The sequence below is a fragment of the Hippoglossus hippoglossus genome, chromosome 7 (assembly GCF_009819705.1).
Source record: "Hippoglossus hippoglossus isolate fHipHip1 chromosome 7, fHipHip1.pri, whole genome shotgun sequence".
NCBI classification, from domain to species: Eukaryota; Metazoa; Chordata; class Actinopteri; order Pleuronectiformes; family Pleuronectidae; genus Hippoglossus; species Hippoglossus hippoglossus.
Genome location: NC_047157.1, coordinates 19708181 through 19730903, shown reverse-complemented (window position 1 = coordinate 19730903; position 22723 = coordinate 19708181). Strand labels below are relative to the sequence as shown.

The window sequence follows — 22723 nt, the reverse complement described above, 5'->3', positions numbered from 1 at the left end:
CAACTTCATTTGAAGGAGCCTTCGAAACAGGACAGCCTGGTGACGCAACCGATCTTCCAATGCAGCCTCTGAAGGATGCAGGCCTCTGAATTGAGACACAGCCATAGACTGTATATTAAGAGGACACAGCTTATGTGTACGACCAATTCACTCTGGTTATCTATCATATAAGGAAACTAGCAAACACTCACATGTCACAAGTGGCTGACAGACCCCAGCTGATGGATGTGAGCTGACAACAGTTTGATCCAGTGTGGCTGTGGTGGGGACATGTTGTTGTGCGTTTCGTCTGGGTTGTCCCTCGTCTCGTCCCGTACAGCCAGGAAGGTTGGTCACATGACCAGGCTGCTGCTGCTGCTGCAGCTGGAGTTCGAGCTGTCACACAAACCAAACTAACAACAACACAGCGGCGGTGGGACACGTTTGTGAGTAGAAATGATCCATCGGGTTGTTAACTCCGAGGCGTTTTGGTTTTGTGGAGCTGGAAGTTGCTTGTGTCCGCAGAGAAACGGTAGAAACGGGGGCTACAGAGAGCGATAGCTGCTGCTAGCATGGTCCTGCTAACGTTACATTGTTGTCCAGTAGCACGGCGGCTAACGTTACATAAATATTAGACACTTCATATGTACACATCACACACAACACAGCACTCGCTATATCTGCTTGTGTAGTTGTGTTTGTGTGGATCAAACGAGTTGTCAATGTGTATTAACTGCTAGTTAACGTTAGCCGCCCTAAAACCTGCTATAAGTTCATTATAATGGAGAAGTTTTAAACAAGATCAAGTCACGATAACACGTTTGATGTGTATGTTTCCTCTTAAAGCTGCTTTGATGTCTGCTCCTTCGCTGTTATCCAAAATAAAGTGGACCACATTACATTTTACCATAGTTAGGATCCTATCTCATGGTTTACAGCTGAATCTGAACAGTATTTTATACCAAGAAGGACGTTTTGTGTATTTCTTTTAATCTTTTAATTTCACATGCCTTCATATTTAAAACTGCCTCTCATATTTTAGTATGATTCTCAGTGTGTCTCTGCATTGAAGTGTGTTTTTAATGGTTTGGCATTAAAGACTAAAAGCTCCCAATCAGAGGGTAAATCTGTGTTGGATTCAGCACAAATATAAAATACCTAAATTAACTGCATGTCATTAATGGATCCAGTTCGGGCGTGGCAATAAAACAATAAAAGTAATTATCGCTATATAAATTTCATCACTGGCAATATAATAAAGGTCTAATATATATTGTTGTATCGGTTATGCAAGCTCAGTGAGGAGGTATAACACATAATTGATCTACCTTCTATCTATCTAGGAGCCAAAATCTGTCTTTTAAAGTTCAAAGAAAAATTGTTGAGGTTTATCATAATTATCGTTATTGACTGACATTACATTTTTCATCTTGATTTTGGCCGTATCATCCAGTCCTAGATTTAGTTCAATTTTATGTTTGTCTCGTTCTTCAGTGTCCTGGGTTTTTCTTTGGCGTGATGGAGCTGCTATGGGGTGGGTTGTACACCCTGTGACATGGGGGCCAAAGCAGGATCCTCCCACCTTGCACCTCTTCTCTGACAACACAGTCGACCGCCGTCATGGCCTCCAGCTACCCTCCCCCCTTTGAGGGCACAGGTGAGGTGAAGGAGGGCTTTCTTTGCCCTCTGTGCCTGAAAGACCTTCAGTCGTTCTACCAACTCCAAGACCACTACGAAGAGGAGCACTCCGGGGATGAACGCCATGTGAGGGGGCAGCTCAAAAGTGAGTCTTCCATATTGTGGAAAAGTCATTGCACTGTCCCATTTTGCCACAAGATTAAACCCAGACTCTGATTTGTATGTTCTCCAATGTTGAATGTGAGTTAATGTTATGGCTGATTAGTTTAGATCCAAGGACACTGCAACACAGTGTCACTGCACTATTGTAAACGGTCGCCAGGATGAACTGGCAGAATAGTTTGCTGCACTTTTGTTTCAGGGAGGGACAATAGATGGAAAAGTAAAATGATGATGAGTTGTACTCAAATAAGAGATTAATCACCTTTAGTGTACACAATGATTTCTCCTCCTTTCTTTTCATGGAGTCTCTCTCAATGTCTTTGTGCACAGGTTTGGTTCAAAAAGCAAAGAAAGCCAAAGACAAGCTCCTAAAGAGGGATGGTGATGACAGACCGGATACTGGCAGTTATGAGTCCTTCTACTATGGTGGTGTGGACCCTTACATGTGGGAGCCTCAGGAACTGGGTAAGACGATATTAACGGAAGAAAATAAAAAGAAGCTTTACCAGCTTTCTTATATAATATACTGACAATAACTGTTCTTTTTCCTTTTGTAGGAGCAGCTAGAAGTCATCTGGATTTATTCAAAAAACACCGGGCAGCCAGGATAGACCATTATGTGATTGAGGTCAACAAGCTCATCATCAGACTGGAGAAGGTGTGTTTACAGTAGCAATTCACAGCTCATTTAAACCATAATGTTCTTCCTGCGGTTGTCGATATTAGACTTGAACACAGGCTCCACTGTGCTTCTCATTTATCATGAAAACTGTCGTTTCAGTTGACATCGTTTGACAGGATCAACTCAGATGCTGCCAAAATCCGAGGTTTGTCCGCTTGCACGAGTCCTCTCAGTTTATGTTAATATATATTATGGTAAACTAATGAATGTTTATCCTCCTTTATAGCCATTGAGAAGTCTGTAGTTTCATGGGTGAGCGACTCAGACGTCCCGTTTTGTCCCGACTGTGGAAACAAGTTCAACATTCGGAACAGGAGGCACCACTGTCGTCTCTGTGGGTCCATCATGTGTAGAAAGTGCATGGAGTTTGTCCCATTACCTTTAGCCCGTATGTATGAACTAAATATTACAGAAACTCCTCATACGTCTTGATGAAGTTACGTTTTCCAATTGGGTCTCGTTGCTGTGAATTGTTTGCTCTTTCTTCACAGAAAAGCTGATTAATGGGACGCGAGAAGCCCTGTGTGTTCACGGGAGCCCCGGTCACTCCCAGTCTCCCCCAGCAGGAGGTGGCAGCAGTAGCATGGGCTCCAGGAGAGGCAGCATCAGCAGCCTGAGCAGCGTGACCTCCATGCTGGAGGAGAAAGACGACGAGAAGATCCGCTGCTGCCACCACTGCATGGACACACTGATGAAGATACAGCAGAAACTGGAGGAGAAGGACCACATGCCTGATATCGTGAAACTTTATGAGGTTAGTAAATAAAACCTAAAAAGGATTATTTCAGAACTCACTATCTGCCTCTTGATCAGGTCCCAGTTGTTGATTCTTCAAGCAGTCTTGAGTTTACTCTGCTGTATCCGTCCCACCGTGCAGTGTTTGTCTTTTGGGGTTTCCTGTTGTTCACTTGCTCTAAACTTTCTTCCTGTCAGAGGCTGAGGATGTGCATGGACAAAGTGGATGAAAGGGCTCCAGAATACATCCGGATGGCTGAGTCGCTCAAGTAAGCCTCATATAAAGCAGTTATTTTAATAATTATAGAAATCAGCCTTTATTTCAGGGACTGTTTTATTTCTTACTGTCATATTCTTTAACAGTGCCGGGGAAACTACATACAACCTTGACACTGCCGGTGGACTCCGACTGGAAGTACAGAAATACTATGAACTCATCGATGCGTTAAGGTACAAGCAATTCCTGAATTACTGTTTCTAAAATTGAATATAACTTCTTTATCATGTTTATCACATATGGAGTTTTACAAGATTAACTATGTTTTATTGGCAGTAAGAGGATTTTAACACTAGGAGTTAAAGATGATCCACAACCACGTCCTAAGGCGCTGCAGCTGCAGAAGATGGTCCGATACACAGCCACACTATTTGTTCAGGTGAGACCATGTACAGAAAGGGTGAAACATATATTCACACACACTAGATACTAAACCTATTAGGTGGTAGGTGGTTTTTACAGCTGTTATTTAAATTCAGTCTTTCTGAAATCAAAGTATAAAACATATAAACAATTGGAAATAATAGTGAAAACAAATCACTTCCCCCTGAGAAATAAATCTAAAATCTGAATGGGATTATACTGTATCTTTCAAGCATTCTGTTACATTTACGCAGTATTCCTATTACAAATGTATTTCGACCTTGATCCTTCCTTTCACTGAACTCCCTCATTCTTTGTGTCCTCCCTGTTTCAGGAGAAGCTGTTAGGCCTCATGTCTTTACCCACTAAGGATAAATATGGAGAGCTGAAAGAAAAGAAGAAACAAGAACAAGAGAAGAGACTCCAACAAGAGAGACTGGTGAGATTATGTACTCAAACTTCTGTCTTGATTTTTCATCAGTCAAACAGGTACTGAAAGTTTGTTCTTTGTTTGCTTCCTTGCTCAACAGGCATCCCAGGAGACCCTGAAGAGGAGGCAGGAGTCTGAGAGAAACCGTCCACCCGTCAGTACCAACGGGGAGCTGCCGCAAGCCCCTAGAGTGCCGCGCATGACCAAAGCTGCCGGCTGGTTGCCCTCCGCAGACTCTGGTCATACACGCAGTGAGTTCGAAGACCCCCTCCTACAGCAGATCGAGAACATTCAGTCGTTCCTCCGTCAAGCACGAGAGGCCCAGAGAGCAGACGAGGTTGCCATGTTAGAGGAGAACCTGCGTCAGCTGCAGGACGAATACGACCAGCAGCAGACCAGTCTGGCTATCGCTCTCTCCCAGAAGCTGGCTAAGGAGGAGAGCTTGCAGCAGGGGGAGTTCCATCGCCTTGAGGCCCGGGAACGGGAGGAAAGGGAGGAACGGGAACACTGGGGCCCTGCTGTGAGCTCCACTCAGTCCTCCTTCACCATGGAGAGGTCTCTAGATATCAGCCCAGTGGTCGTCTTCCAGGGAGAGCAAGACACTGCAGCAGAGGAGCTGACTCCTAAAGCTGAGAGGAGCCCGGCGTCTCTAAGAGCGTTTCCTGCTCTCACAAGCCAGGAGGAGTCGCCTCCTCGTCTGAGGAGCTTAGGGGGACACATAACTCCCCCTGGTGGTGAAGGGCAGAATAGCACCTCCCTTAACCCTTTCGATGAGGAGGACTCTACTCCCACTGAAGAGGATCCCAACAATCCTTTCTCAGAAGACATCAAGAGGGAACACAAAGACGTACCCAACGGGAAGAAAATATACAACCCTTTTGATGAAGATGTCCAGGAGGACGCTCAGGCCGACACCGCGGCCGGGAACCCCTTTGAGGCGGATGACAACACCGACACTCGTAACCCTTTCATGGAGGCCTCTGGGAATTCCCCAGGAGTATCAACCAATCCCTTTGACAGGGAAGATGATGGCGAGGCTTTGCCCGATTTGGACATGATAGAGGAGGAACTGCTGCTGCAGCAGATCGACAACATTAGGGCCTACATTTTTGATGCCAAGCTCAGCGGCCGCCTTGACGAGGTGGAGCTCCTGTCAGAGAATCTGAGAGAGCTACAGCACACCCTACAGGAGCAGAAGAAAAAGAAGCACTGACAACTTTTCTTAAAAATCCCCCTGATCACCTGCTACTTACCAAGTCCTGCAAGGCTAGTTCACTTTACATGACTAATGAGCCCGCTGAGTTTAGTATGGGTGAAGTCTGCAAGAAAGATTAGGTCTGTCCCAAAATTACATGTACTAGAGACAAGTAGTCTGGAACGATTCATTTTCAAACACCTTTCTAAACCACTTATCCTGCACAGAGGGCTGGAGCCAATCCCAGCATGCACAGTTTCTAAGCACCACAAGTAAAACATGTCTATTTGTACAGGCAGCGTTGCTGATCTCCAGTTGCATCAGTGCAAACATGAACAATAGGAGATGGAAGAATGCCACTGTAAAGATTGTTGTAATGGGACCAATGGCTGGTCCTTTGAGTTGTGTCTGACTGTGGTCTTGTGGAAGTCAGCATGTGTGATTTGGCTTCCTCTGCCAGAAGCTATGAATGAAGACATAACAAGTTACCATGGCGACGGTCGAACAAACTTGCCATGGGATCGAATGATGCACAAAATCCATTATTCATCATTTCAAGAGTTTTTCTTCCAAGGAAATTAAGTGGCAGTATCAAAAAGTGTCAAAATTGAAGAACCATAACCTGAGATTTTATTTTTATTCCACACACTCTTCCTCCATGTCAAAAACCTATTGCTTGCATTACCCACAATGCAACTCAGCTCTCCACAGGTCAGTTGGATATATGGATGTTTCTTCATCGGCTGAAATCTACATCAGATTTTTCTCTGCAGCCACATAAAGTTTTAAATAACTGCTCGTCACATATACAGAAATAATCCCCCTTAGAGCTGTGACACTATCACGTGAAAAATCAACTTGTGGTTTTTGAAATTCTTACTGTTTGTTTAATTTATGCCAAAGAACTGAACCATGACTGTTGTAACTGGAACATGAACTATTGTTATAACATCTCTTTCTTTAATGAGACACAAAATGAATTAGACTTTTGAGACTGTTTGGGGGCAATTTGGTTTTTGAAGGAGCCTGATCATTAAATATATTAAGATATTTATAGATTTTTAATCACAGGCTCAAATTAATAATGCCGTCTCACCACTTGCAGCTCTGCAGTAGTTGTTGCAGCACCTATGACTCTTCCCTCATAGATTTAAAAGGGGGATTAAATCTCCATTCCACAGAATTAGGCCATTTTTGTTGCTTGTCAAATATACTGACGTATCTGATCCTGAGGACGTTTACCATGAATCACACTGATACTAACTACTGGTGTATTTGCAGAACATTATTAGAAAGGGTTTTGTTCCAGCAGCGTATTATTTCAGTTTCCGTTAGTTTTTTGTTTTAAACATCAAATTAATTCATCACATGAGCCTGTTCCTGTTCTGCATGGTTGACTTGATCGAGGAGATTAAACTCAGTGTTCTGTGCATCTGGTTAGTGTCTCGGTCAGCTTTGACATTTGAGACGTTTATTCTTAAAAGTTGCGTCGTATTTGCCAGTGAGCAAAGTGAACTAAAGTTTTTCCACGTTGTACTGTGCGCCCCCTGCTGGTTGTGATCTCGATGTTTACAGTGGCTGCCCCTGATCTAAGCGAGGATCAGGGGTTGCATGATTTGTGTGTTTGTGAGTCTCTGAAGTGCTGTTTGATGCTGTACTTTCTATCGAGCTCGTGGCCAAGCTTGTCTTCCTGCTTTTAGTTTTTTTGTTTTCATATTAGGACAAATCGATCGGTTGACACGCCGCCCTTGTTCCGTGCTGTTGGATAAGATCTGTTTGTAAAGCATGTGATTCGTTCGCTTGTTTCATCTCAGACGTCCAGTCAAAGTTCGTCCAGCCGGCTTGTTGCAGCACTCACCATGTACATACTTAACACTACTTTCTAACACATTGTAGGCAACTTTTACGTCAACGAACAAGGCACAAGATTTCACTAAAATTGCAGTGTGTACAAAAATGTGACGACTAAATCCTTTGGTCAGGGCTACATCTTAGACATATTTACACTACATGAATGCCAGCAAGTATTATCACTCAGTCAGTGCTGCTACATCTGTCCTTAAGGGAATCTTTCCTGTCACTCACTGTCTGTATTTCTCTTCATAGACACAAGCGTTTGTGTTGCCTGTTAATCTCACACTGCTCATCAGGAGATCGTGAGCTGAACGTTTAGTGACAGTGTGAATAACTCGAGGAGCAGCTTCTCAATGTGTTGATTTTAGCTTTGGAAGTACTTTGACTAACTCTGCTGTATTTAAAAACTAACTACAAACTTCTGGACACGCGCAGATGTCTCTGTATTAACTTTAGGAAACTCCCATCTCAGCACCAATAAAAAACAAAGTTGTCTACAGTAAATTATGTTTGTATTTCTCCTTCTTTCATAAATGCATTGATCTTTCACTCACTTATAATTACTCTGTATTTTTTTCCTTTCAGTTTGCACTCAGTGAAAAAGTATAGGCTCATTACTACAGCCACACGAGCAAATCTGGGTTTTATTTGAATGTTTACACTGGAATATTCAGCAGGGAATCTTTAACCAGGTCACATATCAACATATCCAAACGTACAGGAACCCAAAGAATGAACTTCCCCAATGCTGACGAGTGTTGCTGCTGGATTTCTGTTGGAGTGGATGGTGCGAATCCAGGCATCATCCATATGCAATAAGTTAGTCCTTTAATGTAATCGTACAAAATCAAACAAAAAATACTAATATTGTCCAGTAAATCATCAATAGTATCTTCTCCTTCCCGGACTTTTAGTCCTGTGACGCTGCCATCCGTGTTCGATATTTGCCCGTCATCTCTTTCGGCAGCGGCGTGGTGCCAGGACACGGCACCTGGCCGTCCACCTGGCAGATGCACTCCCTCAGACAGTACTTCTTTGGCCCGAAGTTTGCAGGGTTGGAGGCCTGCATCCTCGCAAGAGCCTCCGCTTGTAACACTTCTCTGTGAGCAGAGAGACAGCAAATTAAGTCATCTGGTCACTGCTGGAACAGGGCTGCGTTCAACAAAGTTCACTTAAACGTAAAAGTGTGTGCATTGAAGCCCCTGTTGTGATATGCAAGTGTTATAACTATGGCAGCTGAGAAGGCCATTCTATGCGATTTCGTTGAAGGCATCTCGGGGGGGAGATGACCTGGTTTTAGACGCATGATAAATTCTTGTCTCCAAACATCTTTAACTGATGGGAACACGAAGCAGCAGCTGACACATCTGTAGACAACACAAGAATCAATTGTGTCCAATGCCGTTTGAATAGGGCGTGGTTTGTATACATGTCACTGCTGATTGGACAGCATCTCTGACACACCCACCGCTTGTTAACGGGTTTGAGCAAAAGTGACTTTCAACTTTGAAACCGTAGCAAAATGGTGATAAATGTTTTGAGATTCTCAGCAGACATTTTGAGATGTCACAGTTAAAACACAGATGGGTAAGAAAATAAAAAAGATAATGGCTGAATTCTATTTAGCTGCTTCTGTATCAGTTCCCAATTTTACTAGAGTAAATGATAATATATGTAACTAGCATGAATAATTACATCGACATAACTCATGATTGCCCCTGATCACCAGGATACAGTCATGTCAGTGTCGTGCAACAAGGACCGTGTGTAGAAATCAATCTGAAGATCTTACTCTGATTTGCCCACAATCTTCTTAACATGTTGTGAAATGAGTTTGAGGTCCTTCCCTTCCACGTCCACCAGCACCTGCTCCCCATCATCTGTAAGAGACAAGAGATTAGCCCGACTTGATGGAATAACACAGGTATAATGGTTATTATTATTATTATTATAGAGTTAAAAAAAACTGTTACAAACCCAGGTAGAACTTCAAGAACGGTGATGGAGTCATATTTTTGAACATCATTATTTGGACCCATGGGTTTTTGTACTGGATCTGAGGTATGTTGAAGAAAACAAACTTCCTGCAAAACAAAAAGGGACAAAACAAAGAATTGAAAGCAAACTTAAACACAAATCTTTAAATGTTACGTTAGTTTTCCTTCTCCATGACCCACATCACACCATGTGTATTCATCTTTGTTATCAAGTTAATGAAAGTAACAGCGCATTAAAATAAAAGCATCTGTTTTTTGCATGGGTTGTATTTACTTGGTTTCTCTTTAGAAATGAAGACATGTTAAATATTTTCCTCTTTCTCACACACACACACACACACACACACACACACACACACACACACAGTGTCGTGCTAGTAGTTAGCCGTTAGCTCTGACCTTGCTCCGTCGCTCAGCTCTCCGTGTGTGTTGTAATTCACCGTCATGATCTTCACTCTGTTCTTGAAGATGATGTCGCCTTTCTGCAGATACTCCAGCGTCCTCCTGATCGGAAACCTTCCCTTCATCGGCATCTTGAACCGTTTGTTTATTAACCTTTTATTCAATCACAGTCCAACATCTGACGTCGGCCTCTTTCCCCGAGTGTGTACCGGAGACAGCGGCGAGGTTTGATGACGTCACACGTGGAGCTGGTTGTCGTTTGTTTGTTTTTATCAATCTGTATTTTAATCACATTTATCGTTGAAACAAGAGGATAATAAACATTCTTACATCGTGTAGAATAAGGAAATATTTAAATTTTATTCCGAGAGTTATATTTTTTCTAACAGACTTGAGGGAAGTATCTGTGTTCAATAGTAAAAAACTTCACCTAAATGCTGAGGTCAAATATGACTAATGTTGCTCATGTTGTTACCAAAGCTTTATTAAAGCTTTATTACTGTGATTATTGATTCTGATAAAAACCCTTTTGGCTCAATGTTATATTCCATTCCCTACCATAGGGGGAATTATCTCCGAATTAAGGGAACTGTTGCATAAAAATAAAAGACCACAATGACATAAATAATTACAACAAAAAGCACAAACACTCAAACAATAATAATGATTAAAAAAATACCATAACACTCTCTGATCATGTACAGTTGCCAGCATGAACATACTCAGTCTTGTTGTATTTGATGAATAATTGTTTATTTCTTTTTATAATACGTGGCTTCAGAGAAGCCGGCCCCAGAGACTGGAATGCTGATACAGGAACTCAGTCGTTAATACATTTTGTCTTACATCTGCATTGGTGTGAGGTAGAAATGTAGGGTTGTGAGAGAAGAAAACATGAATATCTGAATTTCACAATCTCTTGTTTGAAGACGTACATTTTACATGAGCAAAAAATAATGGAGAAAAAAAACGACATTTAACACAGTATAAAACTTTAACCATGGGATACTCAATCCACAAAGGTGAATAAAAATGCACTAATACCCTCTAATGTGGGAGCTGCTCATGGTTGACACTGTAAAGCCACAACATTTAAATCAATATTTCTTACACAGCATTTAATAAAATGCACTTAAGCAACTTTGTCATGCACCGCAAAGCACTATAAAAAAATCATAACAATGCTCCTTATTAGGGCAATCAGCCACAACATTATAAAACCCCGCTTAAAAACAACATGCACTCATTTGAATGAAATTACATGAAAAAAGGTCATTTCACGCCAGTGTCTTTACAAACAGTCTGAAAGGGTTTTAAACCCGATTATTACAACTGACATTACAACCGACATTAACTTCACAAGACATAATAATTAACTTCTTTATATCCCCATCATCATTCATGTTGCTGTGGATCTTTCTTCTGAACCGTTACACAAGTGGGTAAACCAATGTTTCCAGATGGTCTTCAAGACATTCAGTGTTTCCCATACCATAACTTTGGGAGGGCAGAACGGCCCAACAAAAAAATTAATTGAAAAAGAGAGAAAATTCTTTAAAAAATCTAACACATGAAATTTTAATTTATTTATTGTACCTAATTGAAGTGCACTCGTTTAATTTCAGCTCATTGAGTCTGATTTACAGTCACATTTCTCTTCTCTCACATTTTGACAATTTGTTATGATAAGTGCAATAAAAACTTTCCAACAAGTGCAATAAATCTTTCTTAGACTTAGGATCAATACATCCCAACTGTCTGAAAGTTAGGCCAAAATATCAGCATTTTTGAAACGCAAGTTATCTGGCGACAGTGCCCAAGAGGTTCTCTCCCCAGTCAATGCAAGGGAAACACTGACACTGGAGACTGGCTTCCCAGAAGATCTATTCACTATTCTTCCTTCTTTTTTTTTTAACCAGGGAAACCTGCCCAAAAGTACTTTAAGTACACTTAGTATGCAACTAGCAAATTTGTTTACAACAAATAAAAGTCTTTAGAAAACATAGAGAACACAAAGTTTTAGTCAGCATGAAGTCAAACGCCTCAGAAGCTGATTAATGTGCACTTAGCAGAAAACAAACAAAGCAGCATAGAACATAAGAAACATTTCTGAACCAAACATCTTCATAATAATGACTTAAAAGAAATATTTGCCACTGATAAATACGCATATAAAATGCAGACAGTTGTGACACTGATGCATCAGAAGGAAACAACACATATGATTGTCGTAGAAGGACAAGCAATGAGGTGATTGCACGGCTAAGTAAAGAAAGTTTAAGAAACATAATCATGAACAAATGTACCTTAACATGACAACTCTCTCAAACCTAAACTCTGCGATGTCATTCAATGTAAATACAGGAGAACTTAATCTGCGAATTTGTGATTTTGAGAATGTAAATTAAAACTGAAAGAGGAAATAAAATCAGAAACTGGTCACATTGTACTGAGCTATGTGGTCACTCAATGATGAATACCTTGCAAATACATTGTTTAAATTAATGATTGAGGTTTAAGTTTCCTCATATACCTGATTGAAATAATCCCAACGATTATTTCAATTTATGTTGAAAGTAAAGATCTGTTCATTCGTGTCAAGTGTCACTTTCAAAAAAAAAGAAAAGAAGAAAAATTCAAATAAGTCACACTCAATCTTTTTCAAAGTCTGAATTCTCAATTGAACAGCACAGTCATTAATTATACAAGATCATACTGTACCAATGTTCAGAAAAGCTAAAATAAATAAATACTTTACTACTTTAAAGTATATTCTAAAAGAAAATACTCAGATTTACGATAATCTTAGAGATTAGACTTTTTAAACACGTGAAAATCCAATTCTACATGTCAAATTCCATCTAAGATCTTTAGATTCTGGTTTATTTATATATCTCGCCTTATATCTGCAAATGATTTATGCAATCATCATGAAAGCATAGTAAGGCTTAGATAAAACAAATTGAAAGGCTTAGGTCAAAGGGTAAAGTTCACACGTAACAAGCTTTAAGTGCTATAAAGATGTTGCAGGAAATGAGCACAGCTGCAGCTGAGGAGAATTCGTTTTGAATCTAATTCAGTGTGGCTGAATTTAGGCCAGAAACTCCAGACAACCACACGGTGTCAGCTCCAGAGAAGAATCCAGGTGTCATCCCAGTGCCAGATTGTACTAATCTACCAGGGATTCCTGAATGACTTTTCACTTTGCATCATTAGAAAACAAGGAGCTGCTGCAGCATTTTAGATCGGGGTTCAAAAATAAACCCTCTGAGAGACAAAGAGAGTACCATCTTTAAATCGACAGTTCTGGGTCCTGGAGTGGTGGGATGTTATTCTGCGGCATCAGAGTCCTGGCTGTTATATTCAGCCGTCTCCATCTTGAGGATGTAGGGAATTATACTGTCAATGGAGACGTTACCTATCAAGCCAGTGAAGAAGAGCTCCTCTGTGATACTCGAGTTCATGAGGCGCAGGGCGGGGAGACGAGTCAGGATACGGGTCATCCTGGGGAGGCACAGACACAACACTTCCTGTCATTCTTACATTTTGTGTTTACTTGTTTGTTTGTTTGCAAATATGAGCTCCTTGTCTTTTTCCTCAGTTTGCAGTCATGGGTCTTAAAGAGCTTAATTTATGTCTGTTAGCCAGACACTTCAATCTTCTACATCCTCCTGTATCCTTCAGGGTTCAAGGTTCAAAACTGTCTTTATTGTTCCAGTTGGGGGAAATTGATTTGCAGCCAGGGTTAAAATCCAACTAATATACAACATGGACTGTGACCAGAACACATGGCACATGAAAACAATATGTCACTGATGTATTATTAGAAGATACTACTCTGAAGTAGCAGAGATAAAGTGCTTGTTGCTGCTGCTGATTATGTTGGGTGCCATTGTTTTACCTGTAGGTTCTATGTAAAAGATGCTGTTAATACCAACACATTACACAAGAACATAACTGATGTTATGAATGCCAATCTTGTTTGGTAGATAAGCTTGAAACCGCAGCTACAACAACAAACGTTGAGCAAAGAATAAGTGAAACGTTGGCATGTCTATAAAAACTGGCACATGCCTGTGAGAAGTGTTAATCTGTGATATACTGAGTCTAAGTGCTTCCTAGCCAGTAACACGGCAGAAACCAAAAGTGATTTATCTGCCAGTTAGCCTGTGAGAAATAATTAGGTAGATATTGTGAAGATTTGACTCCTTATAATGTAATGTAGAATTACTTTCTACCTTAAATGCACGATGATCCAATACAATTCACTGTGTTCCTGCTTTAAGCTGCTGTGAGGAGGTTGTGCTGGAAGACTGGAGGTATGAATGTACCTGTACATGTCATCAGGATACGTTTTCTGCACATAGTCCTGCAGCTCCATCATCGCCCTCTCCTGAAACGTCTCAATCTGCCCACTGCTGTCCACACCTGGGTGATCTGATGAGACAAACACACAACTGTCATTCCACAAAATACTAAATATAGGCAGATTTTTTAAGTTTCATTCTCTCCTCTATGGCATTCCTTAGACTAAACTGATCACAGCTATAGTGTCTGTTATAAATGAGATACTCCTCTTGGACTCACCAGGGCTGAACAGCACTATAGCCTTCAGGTAGGCGTATTCATAGCTGTCGGTCTCCAATCTCGTCATGCTGTTACAGAACTCCTGGAACTTCCAGATATGCTCCATCACCTGCTTCACCCTGTCCCCTGAAAGTTTGTCTGAGACAGAAGAAGATGTCTGGTTTGATGTATCAACATTCAGGATATCCTCATAGTATTATTTCTTAAGCTATTTGAGCTTCATCTAACAAGGAATGTCCCAACAACAATCACGTCATCACTCTCAGAAGTTGTAATTCCCCATAACTCATCATGTCAGTAGTTGGGGAGATGCATAATTGACAAATGGACAAAAATAAAAATGTTCAACATGGTGGTAAAACAAGTAATATCTCAAACTTTCATCAAAAATCTCATCAAAAAGGACTTTCTTTGTTTAAGTAACATGTTTAAACGTCACATTTCTTCTCTCCTGTTTATGTCCTACTGTGAAGTGCTGACGAGGCCTGTGGTCCATACCATCCTGGATGCTGCTCTGAAGGTGGTTGATGATGGCAGTGAGGATGGTCGACAGGTTCATCACGTGAGCGCACTGAGCAAGACCCAGAGTGAACAGCTCATTCCAGCAGGCTCGCACAAGACTGGTGTTTGCCTCCTGACTGAAAAAGAAAGAGACAAAGAACGGTGGGTGAGAGCTCATAGATCGTTCCCTGTGACCGTCTCAACTTTATTTCCTGAGTCTTCATGTGTCAAATCCATTCTTACCCAAGAGCTGAGAAGGCAGGGATGGAGCGCGCCCAGTGCATGGATAGAAAGAGAAGCCTGGATGCTGATTCACAGATGTAGTGTACATTCAGATAATCGGGCATGGGGCTGGGCATGCTCAGCTGGAGGAAGGACGCAAGGACAGAGAATGAGGACACAAGAAAAGGATATTAAGGGGTGATAAGAAGCATACATGTACTGTATGTTTAACTGTAATGTCAAACAACTTGACACCTGACTGGGGATCCTTGTTGCATTTCAAATGTCTCTCTCTCCACACATTTCATGTATGTATCTCAACTACCACTAAAATTATACTTTATAATATTGTACTTCACTACTACTGAACAACAATATGCAGTCAATATACACACATCATTTACAGACATACACATTGGTTACTTCCTCTTTAAAATACTGTATAGCCACGTGAATAAAGACTTTGTTATTTGGCCATTAGCTTTGACCATCGGTTGACCGCACCCACCTTGAAGCCAACATGGCCGTCAGTGAGCAGTGGTCCCTCCACCTCAATGATGGGGGTCTCCTGGTCTCGACCAATCAGCTGGATTGTTGTTCCACCGACACACTGCGATTTCTCTGTCAGACTATGTCCGACCCGTATTTCAGGTGGGTTGAAGACTTTGGCCAGGGTGTCGAAGGCACTTTGTACACAACACACACACACGCACACGCGCACGCACACGCACACACACACACACACACACACACACACACACACACACATTTTAGTTCACTGATTAGACAGAAAAGTTGGCAACATAAATGTTTCCTTCTCATTTACACATAATTTCTTTCATACCTGAGTGCAAAATCAAGACACTTAATTTCTTCAAATTTGTGATCAAATAATTCATTTGTGAGCTCTTTCCTGTCTTGAGGTGATGTTCCGAACTTTTGGAAAAGTTTAGCTGTGTAAATCAACAATGAAGCTGTAACTCTTTGTAATAAAATTATAACATGTAAATGAAATGAAAAAACTAAATCATTAAATTGAAAAGTGGTAAAAATCATTGCAGATACTACAACCTAACATGTAATGCAAATGATAAGAAAGTGATATTAATGTCTACATTTATATATTTGAATGATTTCTTATTTTTACTACATCTGAATGGGCAAAATTTAACACAAAATCTTACGCTAGTACACAAGTAAGAAGACAATCATTCAGGAAGTCCTGGTTTTACCTCTAATTCTACATATTTTGCCTTAGTAGAGACAAACACTGACCCTTTAAAAATATTCTGCTTCTGAATTAGAGAAGCTGGTCGGCCACTAACATGACACGTGACCCCGGGGCAGGCACATGCAAAGAAGACTTAGCAGAGCACCTGCTTAATAAGGTGAGTGATGACCATTTCTGATAGCTCTCACAAACACACTCCCCCTGACTGACCGTGTTATCTCGCTGGCAGATTGCTCCTCTTGTTGACTGTCTGAGGTGTCACCATTGTTTAGATTTTCTTTCAATGAGTCACTCAGGTTGGCCAGTGATGTCACCACATTAGCTAGTGTCCCCAAGTCGCCCTGACAAGAATCCATCTGAGAAGAGAAGAGCCAATGTTTACATCATATAGGCCAAGGTCACGACACTTGATCCATTCTAGACACAAAATGTTTAAAAATGAGTGGCATGCAACAAAGAAAACTGTGAATGCTTCTTAAAACACACAAAGGACCTAAATAAAGAGGGGGTCTACTGTATATCAGCTCTAAAAGTAAATCTAGCATACAGCATTTGGGTCAAAACTTATTTCTGCTATGTATTTTACACGTATGAGAAGGAGACAGATATTACTTTGACTGTATCTGCAGAGACGTCTGTACCTTTGAGTCAGTGGCCAGCAGCAAAGTTCCATCACTTTGGATGACAGGCTGCTGGATGTTCACCAGCATCCCCTGGTCCAGCAGGCTGGATCTGCACATGACACAGAGCATTATCAAAAACCAGTTCACGTCACACTAAACAGCTTAGAAATAGAACAAGACACCCGTCTGTCATCCTGATTCCAACTGACCTGGAGCCGTCTGTCTCTGTATCTGAGATAAAGGTTGGGGTGGCGATGTGCGGACTGTTTAGGTCCTTACGAATGTAGATCTTCTGGGTGGAGGCAGCACAGTTGGCATGTTTCTCTCTGGGCACTACATCGATGGGTTTTCTCTCACTCTGAACAGCTGAAGACAAACAGTAAACAGACAAATGCAAAAGACTTTTTCTAACTGTTGTAAGTGCCGGGTTATAACACTAATAGTGATCAGTACTTTATTTATCCCAGAGGTAAATTGCATATAAAACCTTGAAATCAGTGTCCTTTTTAATTACCAGATTGGTCAAGAATGACAGAAAAACCAATAGGAATAATATGGTCTACCATTATTTAAAATATAAATGACTTCATTGGAAATGTATATCTCATTTTATTCAGTACTTCTTAGCTGTACATAACATATAAAATGACTGAAAACAAAAAGGGACAATAAGATCTACAATTATTCAATAGATGAATATCATATCACAGTTTACGCGGTAGTTCTCAGCCATATTTGACAATTCCCAGAAATATTATGACTCAATTAACACAACCTTTCTGTGGCAGAAATAGAAAAACTCACAAACATAAGGCCCCCAGCTATGGCTGTCGCCGATGCTGAGGTGTGAAGAGTATTAATACATGTTACTGTCTACTCCAGGCAAGACAAATTATCAAGATGTTTGTAGACATAATTCAAGGCTTTTTAAATAGCTTTTGAGACATTTTAGCTTTTTTTTTGAGAGAACTGAGTCATTTCATGGATTGGGATGCAAACTCACAGTCAGTCTTCATCCCCATCTTAAGGCATTTGCTCAACCGACAGAACTGGCAGCGATTGCGGTGGTGTTTGTTGATGATGCAGTCCTGTTTGCTGCGGCAGCTGTAGGTCAAGCTCTTCCTCACGCTCCTCTTGAAGAAGCCTTTACATCCCTCACAACTGACGGCTCCATAGTGACGCCCTGAACACAGAGAAAAGTGCTTTAACAGTGTCCCAACATGGGTGAACTTACAGACACAATGAAGCTACATATATTTTTTGATTTATATCAGGAGGCATCAGTTAAAATACATACAGAACATCACATCTCCACTTGATGCACCTGTAAGCTTTAGTACCTGAAGCCTTGTCCCCACACACCAAACAGTACTCTATTGGCTGCGATCGGCTCAAGTCCCCCGACTGCCCTAACAACCGTTCCATTGACACTGGATCTGTGACAATCTGAAAAGCAAAGTCAAACACAGGCTGTTAAGTTTTCATTTCTCTTTAATGTCTGTTACAAAGTTATAAAAATGTCTGAATTACAGAAAAGTGTTTTTGCAGATGATTATGACATCATAGTGAATTTGACCTTTGACCAATTGGATGTAAAAAATCATCACTTCATCATTTTATTTTTATTTTATTATACATTTGTCTTCAATTGTAACATTGTCACACACCAAGGACTGATATTGTGGGCACAACTGTACCTGTATTCTTCCTGGCATCAGGTTGTCTGCAGCAGTGAAGATGAGCTGCTTAGTGCTGCGACTGTCTGATGAGGCCAGGATAACCTTGCCCGCCCCTGAGCTGTCAGCCGTAGTGAGAATGAACTGCTGCTTGGGAGCATTGGACGGGTTCATCGTGGTTACTATCTGGATCTTCTGACCGGTCTGCTGGTCAGTTACAATCTGATCAGGGTGGAGGAAGGAGACACAAAGAGAGGGAGGTGGAAATGAGCAAACACCAGTGGGGTTGAGGGGTAAAAACTATTTACAGTGAAGAGAGGAGAGTTGAGTCACATGTTGTGGCATCAACTTGATCATTGCTGCTGCTAATGCACTTAAGTAGAACAATGTCAACAGGCAGGTGCAGTGTCACATTATCTGATGCCATCTACACAGGCAGCAGTTACCTGTATTCGCTGTGGTGTTGTGGCAGGCTCAGTAGAGATGACCCGAAAGCGCTGCGGAGACTCACTCATCACTGAGTCTGATGGAGAGGATGACGCCTACGATTTACAAAACATTTCAACTACGGTAAACACATGGAAATTATAATCAGTATGTCTGCAACAGAAATGTATTTCTCTTGACTGTGTGTAAAGCATGAACACATTATTATAAAACACAAAATTTTATGTCTCTGTGGAAAAATGTAATCAGCATTTACTAAGCACACAAATATTTTTTTATTTAAAAATACCCTTCATGTTTTGTATGGAACAGATCAGACTGCCAGCCAGTGTCCTTCTGCACACTCACCTCTGCCTCGTGCTCAGAATCCACTTTCTGCTGAGAGAGCAGATTCAGGCCCGTTGTCATGATGATGTAAGGTCATTAGTGAGGTCTGTTTGGAAAGACGCCACAGACATTAATCAACCACAAAGGGGCAAAACCGACACAGGAGAGCTGAATAATGCTGGGACATTTTCAGAAGAATAACGGTAATGCTTGAATATCATAGATACACAAAAAATATTTAGACATTCTTCAATGTAATATTCTACAAGAACAGAAACCTTTAACAAAATGTGTGTGACAAATCCAATCTTGGCATGACACCAGTGATAATCATCACAAGCTAAGTCAATGACCTCAGAGTCTGACCTGAACATGAGATTTATGTTTCACTGAGGAAGAGTAAAAACGCTGACAAGTGACAACCAGACTGCACTACACCCGGTAACGCAGGTGCACAGCAGATGTCCCCCCAGAGAAATGTATCATCTTCTACATGCACTACATCTTTCACTGGTCATATGTCTTTTAATGTAGGTCATAGAGAAATGCTTCTCATATTTATCTGAACAGTATACTATCCACAATAAGAAAAAATAGCAGCATTTTAAGTAGTTTCAAAAGTTTAAGTTGAATTGCCAAAAACATATTTTTTTGCTCTCAGGCCACTGGATGGTGTGTAAGAAGAAAAACATAATGGATTCATTATTTTTAAACTAAATGTTCTTGACCTGATATTTATTAAATGTTGAAGTGCTAATTAAACTCTAAGAAACCGGGGCCATTCTTAATTTCTCCTCCTTCAGAGTCTTTGATGCAGCAGTTGTGTCTTTGCTCGGGTCCTGTCACAAAACATCACAATTTGCCCAGACTTTTGGACACAAGTGTACACCCATGTCTTTTTCCAATTCATTTGAAACGTAGATGACAACTCATGTTGGACATTGTCAAATCTCTCCGACACAGTTTGGAATTAGAAAACCTGTTTATCAACTACACTGCGTTTTGGCATCTTACTCTGTAGACAGCATCTAGGGTAGCAGCTGACAATTATTGACATTAGTCTGAGTATTTTAATGATTGATTTTTTTAAATATTTAAAAAGGGCAAAGAAATTAGTATCCACCTGACTGCTTGACATACAATACACCCACTCACGTACTCTACCATTACTAATAACTCAATTAATTTGTCATTGCTGCTCCCTTCTTCTCTATCAGACTCTTTCTTATGTACAAATACTTTAAACATTGACAAACTTTTTCTTCTTATCAATGTTGTTAAAACTGTTATTTAGTTGATGTGTTCAGTTACATGCCACATCTATTGCACTTCCTGAGAGAGGGATCCCTCACACGTGTCTCTCTCTTTCAGGTTTCTACGTTTATGGTAGTTTTTCCTCACTCTTGTTGAGGGTTAAGGACAGAGGATGTCCCACCTTGTAAAACCCTATGAGACAAATTGTGATTTGTGAATACAGGCTATACAATATAAACATAATCAGTTTAAATATATGTCAAAGAAATGCATCCTCATATGACTTTATGAGTGTTTTTTTAGACAATATTTTTCTGTCGCTCACCTAATCAGATAATCATCAAATCTTTTCAGTCCTAATAACACTTTGCCCTTCTATCGATTGCCTCCTTTCACCCACCACCCCCCAGGTGTCGGGGTCATAACAACCCAAACACTGACAGCATTACTGACTCATGTGCCTGCAGAGGGAAGCTGCTTGCTACTTCATAGTGTTCACTGATTGGCTCAACACAATGTCCATCAGAATAACCACCTTCCCCAAACACATCACACACAGCACGGAACAAAATGGAGAATGTGGCAGGCAGCCAATAACACAGGAGACGAATCCTTATGATAAATATATATATTAGTGACATTTTCATTACAGACATTGCAGTGCACGACTCTTAATGCGCCGCTGGTACATTTTAAAAAATACAGCTGGGGGTAAATAAACGTCATGGTTGTCTCCAGCCTGTCCCGTCCCCGTCCTGTGGCAAAGGTAAAAGGGTCGAGTTCATCTGCAGCGGCTCCATCTTTTCCCCTGCTAGCTGCGTTAGCTAACGTTAGCTTCACACAGTTAGCCTGCGCCAGGAGCCAACTCTACCCGTCTCTCGCCCGTTGTCACACCGGGATTAGCTCGGGTTATGTGCACGGGGCTGCCACGCGTTAACAATTAGATTAACTGTCTGTAAAGGACATCCGCGTGAGCCGTGCTGAGCCCAGCGTCCGTGCCCGGGTCCCGAGTTGCCGGAGACGGGGGCAGGGCAGGGAGCTCCGCAGCGGCTATAGCTAACAAGCTAACCCGGAGATTAGCTGCGCTGTTTTATGATCCAGTATCTCCGAGGGCTTTGTGCGCTTTTCAGCCCGGGACTGAGACTTACCTCCGGGGCACGGCGGCCGCGAATTTAGGACGTTCCTCTATTTTATAAAATGTTTGTTTTGGTTTTCTTCTGTTAAAGGTCATAGTTCGTGACCCCGCTCCGCCAGCTCCGGGATGATGGTTCAGGCTTTTTCCTTTTTTTTCTTCCTCTCCCGCGTCCCCGCGCGTCCCCCCCCCCCACCCGCGCGAGCCAGACACCGCTGACGTCATCATGTCTGGTGACCATATGGTTATAGATTATAGATGATCAAAAGAATAATAATTGATTATATATAACCAGCGGCTGGTATTAATGTGCAGAGGATTTACTGAATATAACCACGCAGCAGTGTAAAAGTAAAGATTGTGGTGGAACCTCTTCACAGTGTTTCAATACTTTAATGACAAAACAACTGATGATCAGTTAATCAAGAACACTATCAGCCGATTTATCAATAATCAAAATAGCCTGATTGATCGTTGCAGTCGTAAAATCACGTGAGGTTAGACTAGATATGACTTTAGAAATAATAGCTATAAATGAGACAGCTAAACCTCTGACAGAAGACACATTCATACTGTATCATGGTGTTTAGAATGTCATATCCCCCTTATTCCACCGAAAACCTTCTGTAACTCAGGTGATAAACAAAAGGTCCTGCATGAAATTCAATACTTGCCACACAACTCAGTTGTTTGGAATTTGCCCATGATGAGACAACAATCACAGCATAACACAAAACAAGAAAAAAAAACCCACATAACCCAACTCCCCATAAAACATAACCTACTTCTGTGGAAGTAAAATACAGAATAAAACTAAATAAATGCCCTATATCCCCAGAACACAAGTTTAATCAGCAGATTGCACTTTATGTATATGTCATATCTGACTTTGTTAATACTGAGGGATCAATGCATTTTATTGTTGTAGTTCCTGGAGGTGTAGTTTATTCAAATCACTTAGATGGGCCTGACCCAACATAAGGGTCAGGCCCATCTGACACACAGGATC

The 22723-nt window shown here is 41.1% G+C and overlaps 3 protein-coding genes across 4 annotated transcripts; 1 reads left to right on the top strand and 2 right to left on the bottom strand.

Moving 5' to 3' along the window:
- Positions 1–315: 315 nt before the first annotated feature.
- On the top strand, positions 316–7819 carry LOC117764671 (rabenosyn-5). Its single transcript, XM_034590638.1, has 12 exons — positions 316–425; positions 1474–1762; positions 2110–2244; positions 2337–2437; positions 2561–2606; positions 2688–2849; positions 2953–3215; positions 3395–3465; positions 3560–3646; positions 3750–3852; positions 4171–4275; positions 4367–7819. Exons 2-12 carry the CDS (start codon positions 1600–1602, stop codon positions 5477–5479), a joined length of 2349 nt encoding a protein of 782 aa, XP_034446529.1. The 5' UTR covers positions 316–425; positions 1474–1599; the 3' UTR covers positions 5480–7819.
- Positions 7820–7932: 113 nt separating this feature from the next.
- mrps25 (mitochondrial ribosomal protein S25) lies at positions 7933–9936 on the bottom strand. Its single transcript, XM_034591159.1, has 4 exons — positions 9712–9936; positions 9293–9399; positions 9108–9195; positions 7933–8415 (listed from the first exon to the last, which is right to left on the bottom strand). Exons 1-4 carry the CDS (start codon positions 9843–9845, stop codon positions 8226–8228), a joined length of 519 nt encoding a protein of 172 aa, XP_034447050.1. The 5' UTR covers positions 9846–9936; the 3' UTR covers positions 7933–8225.
- A 1194-nt stretch (positions 9937–11130) lies between these two features.
- Positions 11131–21910, bottom strand: nr2c2 (nuclear receptor subfamily 2, group C, member 2). 2 transcript variants are annotated; one of them, XM_034590731.1, is made up of 16 exons: positions 21731–21910; positions 19350–19434; positions 19001–19096; positions 18576–18776; positions 18219–18324; positions 17882–18061; positions 17088–17244; positions 16897–16987; positions 16466–16611; positions 15533–15710; positions 15046–15167; positions 14800–14939; positions 14302–14439; positions 14046–14151; positions 13038–13218; positions 11131–12891 (listed from the first exon to the last, which is right to left on the bottom strand). In XM_034590731.1, exons 2-15 carry the CDS (start codon positions 19407–19409, stop codon positions 13044–13046), a joined length of 1896 nt encoding a protein of 631 aa, XP_034446622.1. In that variant the 5' UTR covers positions 19410–19434; positions 21731–21910; the 3' UTR covers positions 11131–12891; positions 13038–13043. The 2 variants fall into 2 exon arrangements, with proteins under 2 accessions (XP_034446622.1, XP_034446621.1); XM_034590730.1 differs by having other exon boundaries at positions 11131–13218.
- Positions 21911–22723: the final 813 nt, after the last annotated feature.

Coding starts and splice junctions, on each gene's coding strand:
- LOC117764671 (XM_034590638.1), top strand. CDS start 1,600: ATGGCCTCCAGCTACCCTCCCCCCTTTGAGGGCACAGGTGAGGTGAAG. Junction 2,438..2,560: donor TCATCATCAGACTGGAGAAG/GTGTGTTTACAG, acceptor CTGTCGTTTCAG/TTGACATCGTTTGACAGGAT. Junction 3,466..3,559: donor CGGATGGCTGAGTCGCTCAA/GTAAGCCTCATA, acceptor ATTCTTTAACAG/TGCCGGGGAAACTACATACA.
- mrps25 (XM_034591159.1), bottom strand. CDS start 9,845: ATGCCGATGAAGGGAAGGTTTCCGATCAGGAGGACGCTGGAGTATCTG. Junction 9,196..9,292: donor GTTCTTGAAGTTCTACCTGG/GTTTGTAACAGT, acceptor TGTCTCTTACAG/ATGATGGGGAGCAGGTGCTG. Junction 8,416..9,107: donor AAGATTGTGGGCAAATCAGA/GTAAGATCTTCA, acceptor CTCTGCTCACAG/AGAAGTGTTACAAGCGGAGG.
- nr2c2 (XM_034590730.1), bottom strand. CDS start 19,409: ATGACAACGGGCCTGAATCTGCTCTCTCAGCAGAAAGTGGATTCTGAG. Junction 18,325..18,575: donor TGATGCCAGGAAGAATACAG/GTACAGTTGTGC, acceptor TTTGCTTTTCAG/ATTGTCACAGATCCAGTGTC. Junction 15,168..15,532: donor ACGGCCATGTTGGCTTCAAG/GTGGGTGCGGTC, acceptor TCCTTCCTCCAG/CTGAGCATGCCCAGCCCCAT.